Source organism: Tupaia chinensis, unplaced genomic scaffold, assembly GCF_000334495.1.
Source record: "Tupaia chinensis unplaced genomic scaffold, TupChi_1.0 Scaffold000316_1, whole genome shotgun sequence".
Taxonomy (NCBI): Eukaryota; Metazoa; Chordata; class Mammalia; order Scandentia; family Tupaiidae; genus Tupaia; species Tupaia belangeri.
This window is the reverse complement of record NW_006159809.1, coordinates 1,056,128-1,077,398: the sequence shown is the minus strand read 5'-3', so window position 1 is coordinate 1,077,398 and position 21,271 is coordinate 1,056,128. Positions and strand designations below refer to the sequence as shown.

General features: G+C 36.0%; 2 protein-coding genes across 3 annotated transcripts in view; both read right to left on the bottom strand.

Annotated features, from left to right (window-relative positions):
* The window catches only part of LRRTM4 (leucine rich repeat transmembrane neuronal 4), an 847,085-nt gene that overhangs the window by 315,478 nt on the left and 510,336 nt on the right, over positions 1 to 21,271 (bottom strand). The window lies entirely within an intron of this gene.
* LOC102477886 (NADH dehydrogenase [ubiquinone] 1 alpha subcomplex assembly factor 4-like) lies at positions 7,712 to 8,140 on the bottom strand. Its single transcript, XM_014588885.1, has one exon. The coding sequence runs from the start codon at positions 8,138 to 8,140 to the stop codon at positions 7,712 to 7,714; it is 429 nt and encodes a 142-aa protein (XP_014444371.1).

Below are 21,271 nucleotides of genomic sequence, written 5' to 3'. Positions count from 1 at the left end.
AAAAATTATTTTGAGTTAGAAATGTACTTATTGATATTTAGAAAAAAATTCTCCATGGTAGGTATTGTATAGGAAATTCCCGGGTTCCAGCTCTGAGGAAGCGTGTCTGACATGGAATGTAGCTTTGCCTTGTATTCAGCTGTGAGACTGCCTCAGTTTCCTTGCATGAAACATGAGGATATCATAGGACCTACCTCAGATAGCTGTTCTGAGTCAGTAAGAGGGAAAGCTATGGGAATGGTGATTCTTGGGAGAGGATACCGTACAGATTGTACAAATTCCTTTCTAAATTGGCCACAGATTAAAGGTATTACTTTATTCCATGAAAGATGCAAGGAGAGAGAGAGGACAGATATATAGCACTCCCAACAAAATATTGAACTTGAAACCAATGACCAGCTTCAGCCAGCTCAGATCCTAGATAGATGTATGTCTGCAAAACTCAATGAGGTCTCCACACTTGAACCAGCACCCTGCCCATGAGGATCAGCCTTGCAGAGCATAGTGTTTTAAAGCTGTGCCACTGTCTGGCCCTCTGGGGAAGGGTTAAGAAGCCTCAAGAAATGGTTCCACATGAACTCTTCAGAAACAGATCAGTTGAAAATGATATATTACACATGGTTCAAAATGACAGGGGCTTGAAGGTGGCACAACAGTAAGCCATGATGCTCTGACAGGCTGACCTACACTGGGAAGTTCTGGGTTTGTGTCCACAGACCTCCCTGAGTACACCAGGCACACACTCACTCCTGATCTGGGGCTAGCTCACGCTGGGAGTACATGGCAGTTACAACCCTGTTGAGGGTGCTGTCTTTTTGTCTCTCTCTTTCTCTCACCTATGTAAGAAATAAATAAGCTTTAACAATTTACATGCTAATCAAATGTGAATAGGCCCCAATTACTGACTTTAAACAACTTTTCTAGAGGTATCCACTCTTGCTTTGCAAATAACGGGCAAACCAGGTAGTAGAGACGATGTGATTGTATAATCAATAGGAAGGATGTCTAGGCCCAGCAGATGACATGGTGGTTAAGGCACTGGACTCCCATGTGGCTGGTGGAAGATATAGTTCTCAGCCCAGTGCCCTGAAAATCAAGCCAGGTACATATGTGTGCATGTCCAAAATCCCAAGAGGAGAATGGAGGAGAAGGAATCACAGCTTGTCCATTTCCTCTGGGGAGTGATTTCTCATTTTCCTTCACTCTGCCTCTCTCCAATGAGCACATGCACCTTATGGCAAAACCGAAGGAAAGAAAAAGAATGCTAAACTACTTAATGAATATTTCTCATGGTAAAATACAGTATGTATTTATTCACTTCACTTGGCATTTTATGAGACTTTATCAAAGCTATTAAAGAACTAAAATAAAACTATAAGGTAAATGGAATAAACATAGTTCAATAGCTAAAGTGGGTACTAGTCATATAGAACCTCCTAAACTAGGTTACTTTTCATTAATTTGGCTTTTGATATTTATAGGCCTTATTACAACTTTTGCCTTAATTGCACCCATTTATAGCTAGAGTTATGAGCTTAGTTTGAAGAATCTCAGTTTGTAAAAGTAGAGAGGTTACCACTGGCTGACCAAGGTTTTTAAAAGTAGAGACAATCAGACTGCTGTTTCCTTAGTTTGAGTAATTGCTGTTTTTAAGAGTAAAGCAGGCATCAGTGACTGGAAAAATTGCAAAATCGGTGACTGGAAAAATTCATTTTTGACCAATTTATCATTTCAACAAGTTTGTTTTTGACTTATTCATTTGCAACCTTTTCCCCTAAACAATTTATTTGCAACCAGATCACCTGCTTCCCACAGAGCAGGGAATCTTGCTGCTCTAATGGGATGGCTGGGCAGCAGCAGGGCCCTGAGATAGCTGACTCTCAGTAAAGGAGCAGAGCCAGCCCAGAGTGAGGCTAGCTCCCAGTTAACACAAACCCTACGGAAGGGAGCTGTCCAGCACAGAGGTGAGCTCCCAGCCACAACTGCCTCCTACCCTGTTTCTGCCTTTCCTCCCTCTGGGCTGCTGGAAACTCACAGAAGAAAATGAAAAGCCATGATTTCTAAATTGTCCCCTTTCTCAGTGACATGGTCTTTGATACTCAAGAAAGAACAAGCCCAACTGCTCATAGAAATTAGTCCCGCTCCTTTTCTCAAGGTGCAAACTCTACTCAAATGGGTAAGACCAACCTGAGAGCAATCCAGATGATATAGGAAAAGATAAGGAGGTTTAAGGGGAGAAAATCAGTCATGCCATTTGAGGAGATGCCCCCTGAAATAAACGTATGAGAAGCTTTTGTTTTAGTTTTTAAACATCTTAAGTTATATTTTTCGACTAGACTTTAAAGCATTGCACCTCTATACATCAAGAACGGGTAGAAATGAAATGATCACAATCTGAGATCAAGGACAACTACAAGAATAAGACCATCATAAATCTAAAATACGTTCTAGGCAACCGGGAACAGATAGGCTGTGCCAGAAAACAGAATAAATAACTTCAACGAAGGCTCAAGACGAATAAAAAAGGATAAAGAGGAGAAAGTGATTAAAAATGATTAAAATATAAAAAGGCTGTCACAGAAAATTACATACAAAAATACAGTAAAATATTTTAAAAAGATGTTTGCTGCAAAAATACTTAATATTTTACATTTTCTCTAGCAAGTAATATATATATATATATATACACACACACACACACACACACACTACATATATACATATATGTAGACAGACATACTTGGGTATATTCTTGGCTAAATTTTTGTGTCCTAATGACATAGGAGAATAAAGCAAAGAAGCATCATATTCTCTTTCACTCATTCCCCCCCCCCAGATAAAGTTGCATACTTTGGAGGAAATAAATGTCTGATACCTAATTTTTATTCGTTCCCTGGATATTCAAAGAAAAGGTCCAATATCTGTAGTTTTGGAAGATAATGATTATGACACAAGAATTGCTAACATAGCCAACCTATAGTTCTATACCATACAGAGTGTATCAAAGTATAGTCCATGTGTCAAATCAGACATCCATCTATTTTGGTAAGTAAAATTTCTTCTTCTTTTCCTTATTCCTTCCTTTCTTCTCTCTCTCTCTCTCTCTCTCTCTCTCTCTCTCTCTCTTCTTCTCCTTCTCCTTCTCCTCCTTCTTCTTCACCTAGTAGTGTCAACTTTTTTGCATATTGCATATAGCTTTTTTAACATTACATTGGAAGTAATTACAACACAGACTATCAGGCTTACAAAAGTTTAAATATTTAAGAATTTGGAATAAATAAAGCATATTGCTAGCTCTTTATTAAAAAAATATTTTTTCTTTACTTTTTCGACTTTGGGGACAAGTGCTCGCTGGAGAGAGAGACAGAGACAGGTAGAGGGAGAGGGAGAAATCTCCCCACAGGGGGAAATGGCCATGCCATAATCCTCTCTCCTCTATTCTCCTCCCAGGATCCTAGGCATGTATGCACATGCATCTGGCATAATTTTGAAGCCAATGGATCTGGGACTCAAACCATGGTCAGCCATGTGGGAGTTCAGTGACACAACTACTATGCCATCTGCTGGCCCCTAGAAAAACATTTCTGATTTCTGATACAAAATTTGCTGATCCCTGATGAGAAGGATATATACTGATTTGGAAAGATAACCACTCATTTATGCTAACAGTAAAGATATAAAATAAAGTCAAGAAAATTATTTAAAATATGGGCTACATGGGACCAGCAGTTAGCGTAATGGCAATGTCACTGGACTGCCACGTAGTCGACCGTGGTTCACGTCCCGGACCCAGTGGTTTATAACTCATGCCGGGCGCATGTGCATGCGTGCCCAAGATCCTGAGAGGAGAATGGAGGAGAAGGGATTGTGGCGTGGCCATTCCCTCTGGAGGGTGATTTCTTGCTTTCTATCTCTCTGTCTCTATCTGTCTGGCTAGCGCACATGCCCTATAGCAAAAACCTCTAAAAAAAATGGGCTACAGTCTGAATAACTGATAAATTGTTATGGAACAAATATAAAATTTATGGAAGAGAGTAGTCTCACAGTATAATATGCCCTTACCATTAAAGCAATTGTGATAATGTGTGTGGAAATGCTTTGAAACCTAGAACAAGCTAAACAAATTAATTGGATTATCATTAACCACAAGGAGACCATTAATTAAAAGAATAACTAGTTCACAGTTTAGTAACATGCAATTTAGTTGTTAAATCATAGTGCGGCAGTGGTTAATTTTACCTTTTCTTACTATTAATAACATGAATTTGAGCATGGCTCTTTTGATTTCAACCAAACTAGTCCAGTGAGTCTGGCTGCACTTTAGAATCACCTAGGGAGGTTTCAGATAAAATACCAGTGCCCTTTCCACTCCCCAGGCTCATTAAATCTCTTAGAAATTTTTAAAAAAGAATTATTATTTAATTTTATTTGTTATTATCATTTATTTTCAATTTGACCAGAGCGAGAGAAAGGAAAAGTATGAAAGCTGCCCAGTATGGAACTTGAACCATGGTCAGGCATGTGGGAGTCCAGTGTCTTAACCATGATGCCACCTTCCAGCCCTCTCTTAGTCATTTTTAAAAGCTCCCATAGGCTTCTAATGTTTAGTGAGAATCAAGAATGGAACTGTTGAAATACATACACAGATACATCCATGCATATGCAGTCATACATACATAAGTGCAACCTGTATGAAGGTTGACTACCGAGTGGGGAAGTGAATTACATAAAAAGCTACAGTAAGATTCATAACAGCTCAGAAATTCATGGAACCTGGAGCTGGGGGAGTGTTCCACATGAGTAAACATGCACAGAAATGTGACTCAGCCCATTTCCTGCATCAGCTTTCCCAGAGCCGGCTCCCACTTGGCTTCTGCAGGTCTCTGTTCCTCCATAAATTTTTGTTCTAGTCTAGATTCTTTTACGGACTCTTTCGTGCCAGTTCTACCTATGACAACATTTCTTGGCCATGTTGTTTTATTTTGTCATTCCTAATTCCTTCAGTTTTCTATCTCAAAATAACCAAAATAAAATCTCAAAAGACAAATGATGTGTTTTAATATGTTCGTCATTGCGAACATTCTGTAGGCCAAAGATCAGAGGTCATGAATGGGCATTTTTTATTTAATTGCTTGTTTTGGCTCCTGTATAAGGTGCTTCTGGCTGAAAAGGGAAAAATAAAAAGTGTGAGCAAAAGAGTGAGAGTAGTTAATGTCAGTTATAGATACTACCCATGAAAGCCAAGTCTATGGCTTTCGTTAGAGGAAGATGCCACGAAGATGGCCGTAGTCAATATGTTATGAATCCTTTGAAACTCATAGTACCTAAAGTCCTTCTCCTCGATTTTAGTTGGTCATTTGTCTTTCCTCTTTCTTAGCCACTTCCTCACTCAGTACTGTATCTTCTCTACTTTAATCTACTTCTTTCCGATCTTGTTTCTTTTGAATCAAAGTGAAATACTCTATAATTATCTTTGTATTTCTAATATATTTCAAGAGGAATTGGAACAATTGGTTTTCTTGATTTAACCAGAGCACATATTATAATAAACAATTTTGGATTGTTAAAACATAGTGTGAAGTTAATTAAGGCAAAATGTCAATTTTTTTTTTTTTGTTCTCTACATGAGGCATATGACCCATATAATCTTACTTATTCACAGAGTTAAAATAGTTCTCTTGTGTCAATTCAATACAGATAATATTGAATAGTTAGTTCCTCTGAATCTTAAGACAGTGAGTCTTGGCTTTTATTACTTCACGGTTTTAATTGAATGCCTGAAATTGTATTTAGGAATGAAAGTTTTCCCTATTCAGTGAGTATTAATATAAGCATTTCTAAGCAACTTTTATAGATTTATGTATTACTTGGGTCAGTCAAAGTTGTCACTTTGAAAAAAAAGTCTTTTCTCCCTCTAAACTTGGTCAGACAATCTCCTTTTCATCTGTAAAACTTGGCAATGGTTCCTAGAATTGCAGCTGAATTTATTCTTTTATACATGGTTATATAGCATACTAGAATCAAGAAAACTAAGCTATCATCCTAAAAGAATGTACTTCAAAATAAATATATCGTGTTTGTCTCGATTGTTTTTTTATTTCCTGACAAGTGTCTTTGGCTATAGAAGGACATTTATCTTTCAGTAATAAACCATTATCTTGTCACAGTGGTAATTCCTTCTGTTAAGTTGTCTAAATATTCTAAAGCCTTTTTTCTTTCCTTTCTTACTTTTTTTCTTTTTTTTTTTTTTCTTCTTCTCACTGGAGTAACTTTGGCACTTAGATATTAAAATGAAAAAGCAAGAAACTAAACATAATGCTTATGTTCTGGCCTGGAATCAGCACCGCTCTGCAAGTGAGATGCCAGATCCTCCTCAATCATCATTTGGGACACATTCCATATGGCTGACCAGCATAATTTGTTTAGAATCAAGTCACTGGCAAGAGACTCAATAATTTTGTTTCCTTTTCAAATGAGTTACATGGGATTTCTTAGGCCGAACAACACTCTTCTTTTATGAGCATGTTTTGCACCAAGTAATTAACTGACATACAGTGGCAGTGTGGAAGTCAGTCATAAAGAGCAATGAATGGTCTCGGAATGATCTGACTTGACCATTTTGGGGAGAAATGCAAGATAAAGCAAAAGTTATGCCATGCACACTTAAAGTAACTTTTCATATTCAATGCATTGTTTTCTTTTTACCTCATACCATCTGTTATATCCAAAACCATATCTCCAGTTTCTCTCAATAACCCCAACTAGATATCTCCAACGGGGTGTCTAACAGGCATCTTTAGAAATAATAGTCAAAGGACCAGTAGATGACATAATGGTTATATCGCTGGACCTCCACATAGTTGACTGCTGTTTGAGTCCTGGACCCAATGTCTTAAAACTCACTCCAGGCACATGTGCCCGCATGCCCCAAATTCCTAGAGGATAATAGAGGAGAGGGATTACAATGTGGCCAATCGCCTGGCGGGTGATTTCTTGCTTTCTATCTCTGTTTCTCTCTCTCTGGCAAGTGCATGTACCCTATAACAAAAATCTCTCTTTAAAAAAAAAAAAATTAAGGAAATGACAGTCAAAACAAAGTTCTTTGTTTTATTGTGTGTGTTTTTTAAAATACCTTTAGCAATGTATGTAATTTAATATGCTAAAAAGTAAAATTTACAGAACATGGGCATGGGAATTACACATAGAATAAAAAATCCATGACTTTCGTATGGGCACAGCTGGGTATTACTTTATAGTATGTTCATTCTACTCACCGGGGTTTACGCCTAGGGTCAGACTAGGATACATGTGTAGGTTTGTGTCAGCTGTGCTAGCTAATGGATTTATTTAGACTAATTAAGTTCATTGGCAGAACAATTGAATGGGGGGGGGAGGAAGGTATGGAGGGCAACCATGGATGCCAGGGAAAAAGGGGAGGGGAAGGTGGGACATAGCAGAGGGTGGGGGATGGGGAATCAGGGATGGCAAGACAAAGGGCAAGGTATGCAGGACGTAAGAATTGGAAAATTATTTTTTGAGAACATATATGTGGATGTACTTGATTGAGACAATGCACAGTGTATTTTGGATGGAAAATTCATTTGTGTGTTGTGATGGTGTAAAGTGAATTAATAAAAAAAATATTCTTACAAAATAGCTGAAAAAAAAAATCCATGACTTTCTTCATTTTGACTGTATTACTTTCTTGTCTTCAGGAGGGAATATTTTTTACTTCAAAAGTAACAAAATATTTGAGAATGGAATTTATATCTTTCTGTTCTAAATGGTATTGTTCTCTTGTTATTTTCTTAAAAGTCTGTGTTTCTAGATCAAGTTTACTATTCTTGAGAAGTGTCAATACTTCTACAATTGAAACTTTGCCTTTAGGAATGTTCATAATCATCATATCAAAGTGATGGTCTCTCAGCCATCTGAATTCCTTTTGTTCTTGATGTATTTTAGCATCTTTTACCTGCCCAGAAGCCACAGGATCTTTGGAATCAATGTACATTTTTAGTAATGACAGCAGCTTGTCATCTTTTCTGTCAGACACTCCCTTACTTTCTGGATGGCAGTTCACCAGCTCCTGCCAGAGGCTCTTCGTGGAAGGGTGCTTGGGAGTGGGACAGGGTCTCATCATGTTGGTCCTGGTTGGCTCAGTTCTCCAGGTTCACATTTTTGATCAGGCGAGTCACCAAAGCCCCCTTGCAGCAGCATACTATTTTGCTGTGTTCCTGGCTGTGTGTTTTAGAAGCCAGTTAGAGTAGTGGTACCTGCAGATCCAATATGGCCCCCTGTCTGCCTGTGTGCTGTCTTTGAGCTGAGGATGCTTACAACATGTACATTGCAATCTACTCGATGATAGGAAACCACTGGACTGTTTATTTGGATTTCGTTTTTTGTTCATGGTATAATCTTGAGCCAGTTAGTAAACTCCCTATCCCTTAACTTTTTTTAATGTTACACTTAGGGGAAAAAAGCTTGTACATGAAGGTACATAAATTTTAATAGTAGATTGCCCTTGGTGAATAAATTATTAATAACCTCATTGAATTTTTTTTCTTTTTTAGTGTGGGGACATTATCAAAAGCTTTTTTTTAGAAATATGCATTATTTTCTAGTACAAAGATACTTAATATTAAATAATAGGAAGTATTTAGATAAAATATCCATGAAGAAACTGGAGTAGGATCTTTGGAAAAAGGGATATACGTGAACTATGTTCTGCAATTTTAAAAATATAATATCAGAAAATTTAGTGGTATATTTATTTTTATTACAAATAATTAATGGGGCTGTCAGGTGACATGGTGGTTAAAGGCATTGAACTCCCACATGTGTGACTGTGGTTCAATTCCTAGACCTGACAGCTTGTTCTCTCACTTTCCCTTTCTCTCTCTCATTCTGTCCTCTCTGGTCAATTAAAAATAAATAAAAATAAATAAAATAATTAATATCTTTTGGGAAAATCAAGCATGAAAACAGGGTTACAATAGATAATAGTTATTTTGAATTCATAGCAAAATATAAAAAGTGCATTATTAAGACAGGAAGGAATCTACATGTTAAATGCAGAGTACGGTATAATGCTAAACAGCTCTAGAACTGGAGTTTATTTATGATTTAAAAATAAAATTTCTGCCATTAAGTAGTTCTTTCCTAGGGTCAGTAGGAGGCATAGGTGTTGAGGCACTAGACTCCCACATGGTTGACTGTGGTTTGAGTCCTGGAGCTGGCAGCTTAAAACTCAAGCCAGGTGCATGCCCAAAATCCCAAGAGAAGAATGGAGGAGAAGGTATTGCGGTGTGGCTCACTCTGACTCTCCAGAGAACACACACACTCTATGACAAAAAAAAAAAACCTCTCTCGCACATAAAAAAAAAAAAAAAAAAAAAAAAAAAAAAAAAAAACCAAAAAACCTCTCATTAAAAAAAAAAAGAAGGAGCTCTTTCCTTGGGTTAGTACAATTTATGTAAGATACAAGGGTTTTTTTTTTTGCTCCAAAACGAATGAAAGTATACTATTTTTCTTAATAGAGTTATTTTGAGGGCTTAGTAGAATAATTCATAGAAATATTTTAACACAATGCCATACTCATGTTTAATTATGACTCATTCACAAATTATATAAATTTTCAGTGACTGTTTTTCAATTTAAATATAAAATTATAATAGCAAATTGTAAAGTTATATTGGTACCAAAAAAAACCCACAATAATTTACTAGAAAATTACCAAAAAAATGTCATTTGGAATTTAAAAAAATAACAATTCAAATCTAAGTATTGCCATTTTCTTTTATATCTTTGGACAAGCTGCTATTTATTTATTTATTCTGAGAGAGGGAGATTTTTACTATAGGGCATATGAGCTCTCCAGAGAAACAGAAAGCAAGAAATCAGTCCCAGGGTGTATGGGCATGCCACAATCCTTTCTTTTATTTATTTATTTATTTTTTATTTTGAGAGGTTTTTGCTACAGGGCACATGCGCTCACCAGAGAGACAGAGAGAGACAGAGAAACAGAAAGTGAGAAATCACCCCCCAGTGGGGGATGGCCACACCTCAATCCCTTCTCCTCTATTCTCCTCTCGGGATCTTGGGCATGCACACATGCACCGGCGTGAGTTTAAGCCACCAGGTCCTGGACTTGAAGTGCGGTCGACTACATGGAGTTCAACAACATAGCCATTACCCTAACTGCTGGTCCCCCACAATCTCTTCTCCTCTATTGTCCTATTGGGATCTCAGGCATGCACAGAGTGTGAATTTTAAGTCGCCAATCCAAGACTTGAACCATGGGAGTCCCACACGTAAATATTATGCCATCTGCTAGTTCCTAAGCCATTATATTTGTGATCTTAGCTTTAAAAAAATCTATAAAATGTGTATCTATCCATTTATCACAATGTCATAGTGAAAAGCAAATTAGATAATGGAACATCCTTTAGATTGTAAATAGTGGTACTAATTTTAGTTATCATGCTTATACTTGGCCAATGTTAAAAGTAAATACACACTGTTAATGTCATTAATTCAAGTTTTAAGTTTTCAGAGTATTTTCAACAGTTCCTTAATTTTCTCCAATCTACAAGTATCTGAAAAATAGTGGACTTCAAACTCAAAATTTTATACCTGCTGAGGTACTGAGAGCCAACACATTAATGACTCCCCTATTCAATGTGATTCAGAAGCTTTCAATGTGAGATTACTTCAATTCTACACTGGTCTATTGAATCAGTCTGTGTGTTTTTGATAAACATTCAAATCTCCCAAGAAAGAGGGTTCAGCATGGAGGCCAGATGGCATTACTTTGTTCACAGCATCACTAATTTCCAGATAGTAGAATTTTTTTTTTTTTTTCTTTGAGAGAGATTTTAGCTACAGGGCACATGTGCTTGCTGGAGAAATAGAGACAGAAAGTGAGAAATCATCCCTAGGGCAGATGGCCACACTGCAATCTTTTCTCCTCCATTTTCCTTTCAGAATCTGGGCACATATGCACTTGCGCCTGGCATGAGTTTTAAGCCACTGGGTCTGGGACTTGAACTGTAGTTGCCTATGAGGAAGCCCAGCAACATAACCATTATGCTATCTGCTGGTCCCAATATTATATTTTTACATGTATCAACCCAACTGTCAAATATAAATTTCCATTATCTACCATATAAAATGATATACCATTTTTATCTATTCATTTTTACAGTGTTTAAACATTTTATTTTTATCTTTCAACACAGTACAATTTCTTTTCTTAGTGAGTTGATAGCTTTTTGGCCATTGGATTTATTTTTAATTATTATAAACTATATACAATTTTGAAGTGCTAGGAATCCTTTCTCCTGGTGCTTCTTAGCTATAGAAGTTAACTGTATATATATTTATGTAACCATAATTTACTAATGTGAAAAATAAGTGGCAATTTCTGTTTTTCTGTGTATATATCTTTCTGTGTGTGTACACACATACACACACATATATACAAACTAGTCACTCTGTATTCCCATCATTGCCTGATAAATAAATTGAACCCCAGCTGACATTCAAAGTCAGCTACACAGTACTTAATTCTTGATAGCTGTTAATGAGCCAATTAAATAAAATATGTTATGCATGCTCCTTGAGAATGTGTAAAGCACAGGCGACCTTATAAAACACAGTACAACGAAAGCAGCTAGTTTTGCAGGCTGTGTCTAACAGATATGTGAAGGGCATGGAAAGGTGAGAAGGGTAACCAACATACTCGCCTCACTGGCCAACTCTGAATTAAAGTAACTCTGACAAAAGACATACTTTTTCTTTTTCTGCATAACATTCTGCACATTCGCATTCTTTGACATACCTCCAATCTGGTAATTCCCATTTGCATTAGACAATGACTTTGAGATTTAAACAAAATGGAAACATCAGCAGTTTATTTTAGTTTATAAACTAGACTAATCAAAGAGCACATGGCAGAGAGAAAAGCAGGTAAGAATATTATCCATTAAAAATGCCAGAGTCCTATGTAACAGTAGAATTTCAGTCCCTGCAGAAAAATGATAAAATCCAAGTCTTGAGGAGAGTAACTAACACTTGCAATTTAATGCAATCAGTTTAAAGTGAATAATAATTTTAATCAGTGTTTAAACTGATGAGTAATGGATCGGGTAATTATTGCAGGTTTTCCAACTCAACAGAGCTTTATCTGGAAAATGACCTGGTACTTCTGTCTACTCAATATGCATAGTGATTATGCTAATACCTTAAAACACTAGAGCAGGGCTCAGAGGGTAACACAGATATTTTATTTTCTCCTTCTCCCCCTACCTCTCCTTCTCTTTCTTCAACATAGCATATTTGTGGATCCTTCAGGATGTCTTATTCTCTTATTCTTGTCTCCAATAAAGTACAGGGCGGGTGACTTATGATGCTCCAAAGCTTAATGACACTTTGGCTTCTGTAATATTGGCCCAGGATACGACACTCTGCAGCACTGATACAGGAAAATAGAGGCAGGCCTTAATTGTTGTCTGTGCAAATTGAAGGACTCAAGGAGTCTTTTGATATTTTCCATATTTAGATACTGTAACCTGTGGTCCTCATGTATTCAGATTTTATATCATAGTAAGATCTCCAAAGACTTGTTTTACATCTGTTGAGTTCATTCTATTTAGGCTAATGTAATGCTTCCTCCTTAGCTCGATGTATTTGCTAACCATGGGGCCATTATATCAGATGCCTCTGTTTCCTACCAAATTATATGTACAATCACTGTCCTGAGAAGAAAAAAAATAAAATGGGAAAACAGAGCCTTGTTTAGTGGTAACAATTGTCCCACTGACAGAAGATACATGTGCTTTTTGTTAATCAAATTATATTTCTTTTCCAGAAGTATTTCAAAGATGTTCTTGTACATAAAAGCCAAATATCATTCAAATTTAAATCTAAATCAACTCACTTTATAATTTCCAAGACTTCATTGACATTAAAAATGAGTCATTATTCTTGGTCAAAATCTAATTGAGGAGACTTTGGAAACACTATTTTAAAGACTATCCATAAAACCAGGAACCAGCAGTTAGTGTAATGGCTATGTCACTGGACTCCCACGTAGTCGACCACAGTTCGCTTCCCAGACCCGGTGGCTTAAAACTCACGCCGGGCGCATGTGCGTGCGTGCCCAAGATCCCGAGAGGAGAATGGAGGAGAAGGGATTGCGGCGTGACCATCCCCCCTGGGGGTTGATTTTTCGCTTTCTGTCTCTATGTCTCTCTCTGTCTGTCTGGCAAGCGCACGTGCCCTATAGCGAAAATCTCTAAAAAAAAAAAGACTATCCATAAAACCAAATGCTTATCATAACAAACGAACAATTTTCAATTAATAAAAAAAAAAGTCTAATCTCTTTTGTGTGTTTTCCCCCAATTTGATCAAGCTAACAGTCTACTATGTTTAAAAGCCTCACATGTCACTAAAATTAAGATTACTAATGTACTACATTTTTTCAGAGGTAGACTAAGACTTTTTGGAAAACTAAATTCAAAAGTAAGAGTAGAAGTGGGAAAAGACATTAAGGTAGGGGGTGTATGTGTCTAAATGTATGTGTTGTATATACTTATAGTATGACTTTTAAGGATCGAGAAACTTTTTTTTATTATTTCTATATATTCAATTGCTATACATCATATAGATTGTAAAGAGATTTTACCCAACATGATATACCCAACACACCAGGCAAGTTGAGAATACCATACACGACATCATCAACAGGCAACAAACCATATTTGTGTTCCACAAATGTCTTATTTTTCCATTTTTTCTTCAAATTTCCCTTCTGCACTCTTCTTCTTTCCCACTCTCCTTCCCCTTTGCCCCTGTGTCCATAATAATTCTCAATGCTTTTATGTCCTCCAGTCTTTCAGTCTCTACCAACTGTGGTATATGTTAAGCCGAGACATGCAATGTCTCTGTTTCATAGCCTGACTTGCTTCACTCAGCAATAAATCTTCCATGTTTGTCTACTCTATATCAAATGCCAGGGGCTTGTTTTTTATGGAGAAAGACACTTTTATAACTTGCTTCTTACTTTTCTCAATATATTGATGCTATTTAGAAACATAATTTTAAAAAATACTTTGTTGGAAGAGTTAACATTTTCATCTCAAAACTGATGTAGCTTTAGTTAAAAAAAAAAAAAAAACTGGTGCATTCTAATTTTATCTAGTAAGTACTCCCACCCTAGATAATATTGCATAAGGGTAAGAAAATGATAATGTAAAATGATGTGTTGCAACAGTATGATTATGTGTCATTTAAAATAGGCCTTCAGTGGGCAACCTGATAATTACCCCATTTACTGCAGTATGTATCATGGAGATAAAGTGTTGAGACCTACAGAGGAAGCCTAGAAATGATATCTTAATAACTTAATTTAAAAGTAGATTTTAAAGTTGACATTTCCTTCCTCATTGAGAGTTTCAGGCAAATTGTGATGAAAGACACAGATATAAATACTTGGAAATGCACCTGCCAAAAATAACTTCATAGCACAGTTATCAGCTGCATTCTTCAGACCAGTAAGGTATGTGCATATCTTAGAAGTCTAGTTATCTTGAAGCAAGATTAAGCTGTCTCTAAGTCTGGAAGTGTATCAGTCAGCACATTTCTCCTGCAAGATGAGTAACATTGTAGATTTCCTCGATGCCTTTTCTTCATATTCTCTAAGAAACACATGCCTATAAAATTATATAGCACCCTGGGGAAAAATTATTGCCATAAAGAGAGGGGACTGTTGAAGGGTGTATCTAGACTGTGCTCTGATGGTATCCCCTTTCCCTGCCCTTTACCAGCTTATTGGAGACTATGTTACCTACATTCTTGAGTCTGCTCACTCAGGCACAGCTAGTCGCTGTGTATGATATAATCTGATGTGTTTATAATTGATGTTGATTTTCATACATCAATTGCTCTACTATGGTTCATTTGACACACTGATTCAACCTCTATAAAAATAATAGTAATATCAATGTTTTATTGAAAAAGTATGTGTCAAGTATTATAATGGGTAATTCATAAACATCATTTCATTTAATTCTAATCAAAAACCCTTCAATTACACTCCTCCCATTCCATAGGGAACTTGACTAATATGCCGACTGAAAATTAGAAGGTCAACTTGTTTTTTCCATCCAGACCTGAGCTATGTACTTTTCCTCATCTTCATACTAATTCTCAATGATCAATTCAGAAGTTACAGTGATAAAAGACACAATGAGTACACATGATCATAACAGAGATTAATGGTGAAAGTATATCTAAAGTAAAAATGGAAAATTAATATATGTTCTTGTCCTTATTGATTTTTTCTTACTGTACCTTGTTATTTTCAGCATCTTGGCTTTTCCACCAAAGACACTAATCAGTAAGTGAGTGACTACTACTATACACTGCTAAATCACATTTTGTTACATCACGTTCTGATGGAATAACATTCTGGAGTGTACAAAATGAAATTTCACATGATGCTGGGAAAATCTTAGAGATGTGATTTGGTAGGAATAGTCTCACTATCAATAAAGGGACTGTGATACAAGAACAAAACATTTGGCTGGTGTGCAGTGAATTCCTGGCCCAAGGAGTCATTGTTAATCCTATCATCTGATTCTCTTCCCATTAGGCAAGAGGATAGTATTGTTTGTTTGTTTTGTTTTCTGATTGATGTGCCAACTATTTTCATGCTTGATTTCTACTTTGAGCCTCCATTTTTATATTGATAAAAAAGAGAATTAAGAAGGCTAGCAAGTGGCTGATGGTTACGTTGCTGGATCCCACATGGCTAACTCCACAATTCAAGCCCTGGACCCAGTGGCTTGAAAACATGCTGGGCCCGTGTGCGTGTGTGTGCAAGATCCTGAGGGGAAAATGGAGAAGGGATTACAGCATAGCCATTGTACCTCTGGGGTGATTGCTCACTTTCTCTCTCTTTTTGTCTCTCTCTCTCTCTGGTGAACACATGTGCCATATGGCAAAAATCTTTAAAGAAAAAAAAAGGGTTGATAACCTTATGTACAGTTATATATCACTTCATAACATTTTGGTTGATTATGGACCATATATACAATGGTGGTCCCATAATGGGTTATACCATATAGCTTGGGTGTGTAGTATTTTATCATCTAACTGTGTGTAAGGACACACTATGGTGTTGGCACAATGACAAAATCACCTAATAATGCCTTTCTCATAATGCATTCCCAACATTAATGCAAAAATGTATTCTATATGAAATAAGATCATATGTAGGAAAGACTTTAGTTCTAAGCACATAATAAATATCTGATGACTGCTTGTTTAATTTAAAATGGGACCTAATAGATCTTTCCTATATGGTGTGAGAATCACTACACAGTAACTCCATGACGATATAAAAGAAGCCATAGTCTCTCAAAGTAGAAGGCAAACAGTGTACTGTAGCTTTCTCTCTAGCATTCCATAATGTAAATAGTAAACACTTGCCTTAGTAAAAGGCAAAACACAATACTATTTAAGAGCTCAGATGCTGAACTGAATTACTTTTTGTAATTACTGGCTCTGTCAATTACCATTTTGTGACTTTCAGTATGTCACTTAAGTTTTTATATGTCTCAGTTCTTCCATCTATAAAACTGGATTAATAGGAGAACTGGATCTGCTAGGTCTGTTGTATTAAGTGAATAACCACAAGAAAAGGACTTAAATCATCATTGGGATGCAGTAAACACCATAAAAACAGGAGACTGATGGGCATCATCCTTCCAAGTGCAGCTACCTATGATCAGATGCTCTGAAGTTCGAGTTCTCTAACTTAGTTTCTTTTTAAAATTCAAGCTGTGGCAAAGAGTTTCTAAAGCACTGCCATCATTTAGGTAACAGTTTACCCCAAAATGTTCATGTTCTAGAATCATGGTCCTCAGTTCTATGATGTTGGGAGGTGGTAAGAACATTAGGAGTTGGGCCTTACTGGAAAACAACCGTTGAACTGGTTGGGACCAACAGAGGGAAAACAGAGAAAGGGGAAAACTTCTGTTCTTCCTCCTGTCTGTCTGTCTCTCTGTAGCTGTTGATCTGCCTGCTTCTCTCACCATTTCCATGACTTAGCACCACAGGCTGTCAAGATGCCAGGTCCATGTTTATGGATTTTTCCAGCCATGAGCATTTTGAGTCTAATAAACCTCTTTTTTTTTTTTTTTTGAGAGATTTTCACTGTAGGGCGCGTGCGCTCGCCAGACAGACAGAGAGAGACATAGAGACAGAAAGCGAGAAATCACCCCCCAGAGGGGATGGTCACACCGCAATCCCTTCTCCTCCATTCTCCTCTCGGGATCTTGGGCACGCACGCACACGCGCCCGGCGTGAGTTTTAAGCCACCAGGTTCGGGACACGAACCACGGTCGACTATGTGGGAGTCCAGTGACATAGCCATTACGCTAACTGCTGGTTCCCTAAACCTCTTTTCTTTGTAAATCACCCATCCTCAGTTATTTCTTAGCAATACAATAATGGACTAGTGCAAGCATAAAGGGGATATATAGAAACATGGGATGTGAGGAGCTTAATGTGAGGGCTCAACATTTTTCCTTGATTGGAGCAGCTATTGTGACTAAATGGCAACATGAATAACAAACATGGAAAGCCCTTTTTGTCATTTCCTCCATAGGCAAGTACATAAAGAACATACGTACATACACACTCATGTATAAATCCATAATTTTATATGAAATAATGTGTAAAATATGTGATCACTAAAGATTGACATTTTAAAAATAAATGAAAGAGGATATGATATTTGGAGTGGATCTTGAAGAATTACTAGAAGTTCGCTCAAATAAGAATAACTGGTGATGTTATGCATGGACATCTAGAATAAATACATGGTTGATGGGGAGAATGGGGACTGAATTCCAGCTCATGATATGATCACAATATTATAAGTTCTATCTGAATTCTCTTTTGGAGGAGTTTCAAACTCCCAATTTACTCATAGATGATATATTAGTCAGGTGCAGAGAAGTTCTGACCCCCATTATAATTTGAATCTAGCGTATTTCTAGTTAACAGAACAGGAAATATGTTTAATTCTGACTGCTTTATACTGTCTACTACAAAGCAACATTGGAAAATAAGCCAACTGAATGTCTGCCAAGACAATTTGAATATAATGCCACTTCTTTCTAACTCATTAAATGACAAAGAAGAAAACTATAGAGAATATATAAGTGACTGTCAAAACTTGGGAGGAAAATCCTGAAAATGAGAAAATCTAAAAAATCAAATACAGATAAGATAGATAGTTGAAAGGGCTTATGGCCTTGCTGTGTATTAAAATTAAAAAAAAATTGTATAATATGTGTATTCTGTCAAACTTCTTTTATTAGTATGATACACTTATGACTCATCCATGTTGTACCATTCATCAGTTCTCCATTTTCTTTTATGGCTGAATATTCCAGTATATGGCTGCATTCCATTTGCTTATCTGTTGGTCAATAGATGGACACTTGGTATGTCCCCACTTTGGTTATAATGAATAATAGTGCTAGAAACGAACAAGCTTTGTGTGAATATCTTTTCAAAATTTTTTGGGTTTATAAACATTTGGGTTGGTTCCATGTCTTAGCAGTTGTGAATAATGCTGCAGTAAACATGCATGTGCAAGTGTTTTTCCAAATGAAGGTTTTCCTATTATTTTGTCCTGCTGAGTGTATTCCTAGTGAAATAAATTAAAATAAAATAAAAAATGTCTTGGGTTTATGTCTAAGAGTGCTGGGTCATATAGCTACTATATGCTTAACTTTTTGAGGAACTGCCAAACTATTTTCTACAGTGGCTACATCATTTAAGTAGAAAAAATGTGATGGCTTTAGGTACCCTATATCCCAGTCAACATTTATTATTATAACTGTTTTACCACCCTACCAGCATAAAAAAGAATATTTACATTTCCTGGTATCCTAGTCAACATTTAGTATTATAACCATCAAAGTGGGTGTGAAGCATATCTTCTTGCAGTTTTGGTTCATGGTTTTTAATTACTAATGATGTTAATCATCTTTTTGTGTTTATAAACCATGTGTTTATCTATAAATATTCATTGAAATTCTTCCCCTGCCCACTTTTCAATTGAATTATTTATCTTTTTCATTATTATAAGAGTTCTTTATATATAGCTAGATTAAATCTACATATAGATCTTACACATTTATTAGATGTATTATTTCCAAATATTCTTCTGTCTTGATTACCATGGCTTTAAAGTAAGTATCAATATTAGGAAGTCCTCTAAATTTGTCTTTATTTTTTCATTATTGCCTTGGTTGTTCTATGTTTCTTATACTCTCATACAAATTTTTGCCTCAGAATGTGTGTTTATGCAAAAAAAAAAAAGCTGGAATTTGCACAGATATTACATACAATTGTAGCTAAATTAAGGAAGTATTTCATGCTAACAATATAAAATCTTCCAAACTACAAATGCAAGACATTTTTCCACTTATACAGTTCTTAATTTTTTCCAACATGATTTTTGCTTGTTTAGTTAACTCTATAATACAGTTTTCAATATTATACATTTAATTATGATCTCAACTCATTTTTATATTTAATGGTACACAGGAACACAACTGATTTTTATATGTTAATTTTGTATTCTACAATCTTGCTGGACACAGTTATTGACCTATTAGTTTCTTTGTCAATTCTTCATGATTTTCTGTATGTAAGATCTGTTGCATCCCCACCAGAACTTACCATTTTTTCTTTTTTTGATCTTTGCCATTCTGACTGCTGTTAGGTGGTATCTCATTGTAGTTTTGATCTGCATCTACTTTATGATGAGGGCATTTTTTCATATGCTTTTTGGCTTTTCATGTGTCTTCTTTAGAGAGTTGTTTATTCAGCTCATTTTACCATTTTTTAAATGGGTTAATCATTTTCTTCTAGTAAGTTGTTTGTGTTTCCTGTGTATTCTGATTATCACTTCCTTAACTGAGGCATAGTTTACAAAAATTTTCTCCCGTTCTGAGGGTTGTCAGTTCACACTAATTACTGTGTTCTTTGCTGTGCAGAAGCTTCTTAATCTGAGTTAAATTCACTTGTCTATTTTGAGGATTATTGCCTGTGCTTTGAGGGTCTTGCTGAAGAAATCTTTGTGCCAATACCATGCTGTTTTGACTATCACAGCTTTGTAATATATTTTGGGGTCAGGAAGTGAGATGCCACCCACTCCACTCTGTTTGTGTAGCATTTCTTTGGGAATGTGGGGTCTTTTATGGTTCCAGGTGAATCCTATGATTGTCTTTTCTAGATCTGTAAAGAATATTTCTTGTAATTTTATAGGGATTGCATTAAATATGTAGATTATTTGGATATGATTGCCATTTTGATTATATTATTTCTCCCAATCTGGAAACATGGGATGCCCTTCTACTTCTTTGTGTCATTTTTTATTTCTTTTTAAAGATTTTCATAGTTTTTCTTATAGAGGCCTTTGACTTCCTTGATTAGTTTTATTCCTAGGTATCTTATATTTCTTGTGGTTATGGTAAATGGGATTACTTTCTTCAGTTCTGCCTCTGTCTGCTTGTTTTTATATAGACATGCTATAGATTTTTGTAAGTAAATTTAGTATCCTTCTACTTTACTGTATGTATTTATTACTTTGAGAAGTTTTTTCATGGATACTATTGAGTCTTCTATGGATACAATCATGTCATCTGCATACAGAGATAATTTAAGCTCTTCTTTCACTTTTGAAATGTCTTTTATTTCCTTCTCTTTTCTGATCACATTGGCAAGGACTTCCAATACTATATTGAATAGGAGCAGAGGAAGTGGGTGGCCTTGTCTTATATCAGTTCTTAGTGGAAAAGCTTTCAACTTTTCCGCGTTCAGTATAATGTTAGCTATAGGTTTTTCATAGATGGTTTTTATTATGCTGAGAAAGTATTCTTCTATGCCAATTTTACTGTGAATCTTAATCATGAAAGGATGTTTTATTTTGTCAAATGCTTTTTCTGCATCAATTGGAATGACTATGTTTTTTTTAATCTTTCTTTCTGTTAATATAGTGTATTATTACATTTATGGTTTTGCGTATGTTGAACCACCCTTGCATCCCAGGAATAAAGCCTACCTGGTCGTGATGAATAACCTTTTTTATATACTGTTGAATACACTTAGCAAGTATTTTGTTGATAATTTTTGCATCTGTATTCATCAGAGATATAGGTCTGCAGTTTTCCTTTTTTGTCATATACTT

Excerpts from the sequence above, each read along its gene's own strand:
- LOC102477886 (XM_014588885.1), bottom strand. The coding sequence starts at position 8,140 with ATGATGAGACCCTGTCCCACTCCCAAGCACCCTTCCACGAAGAGCCTC.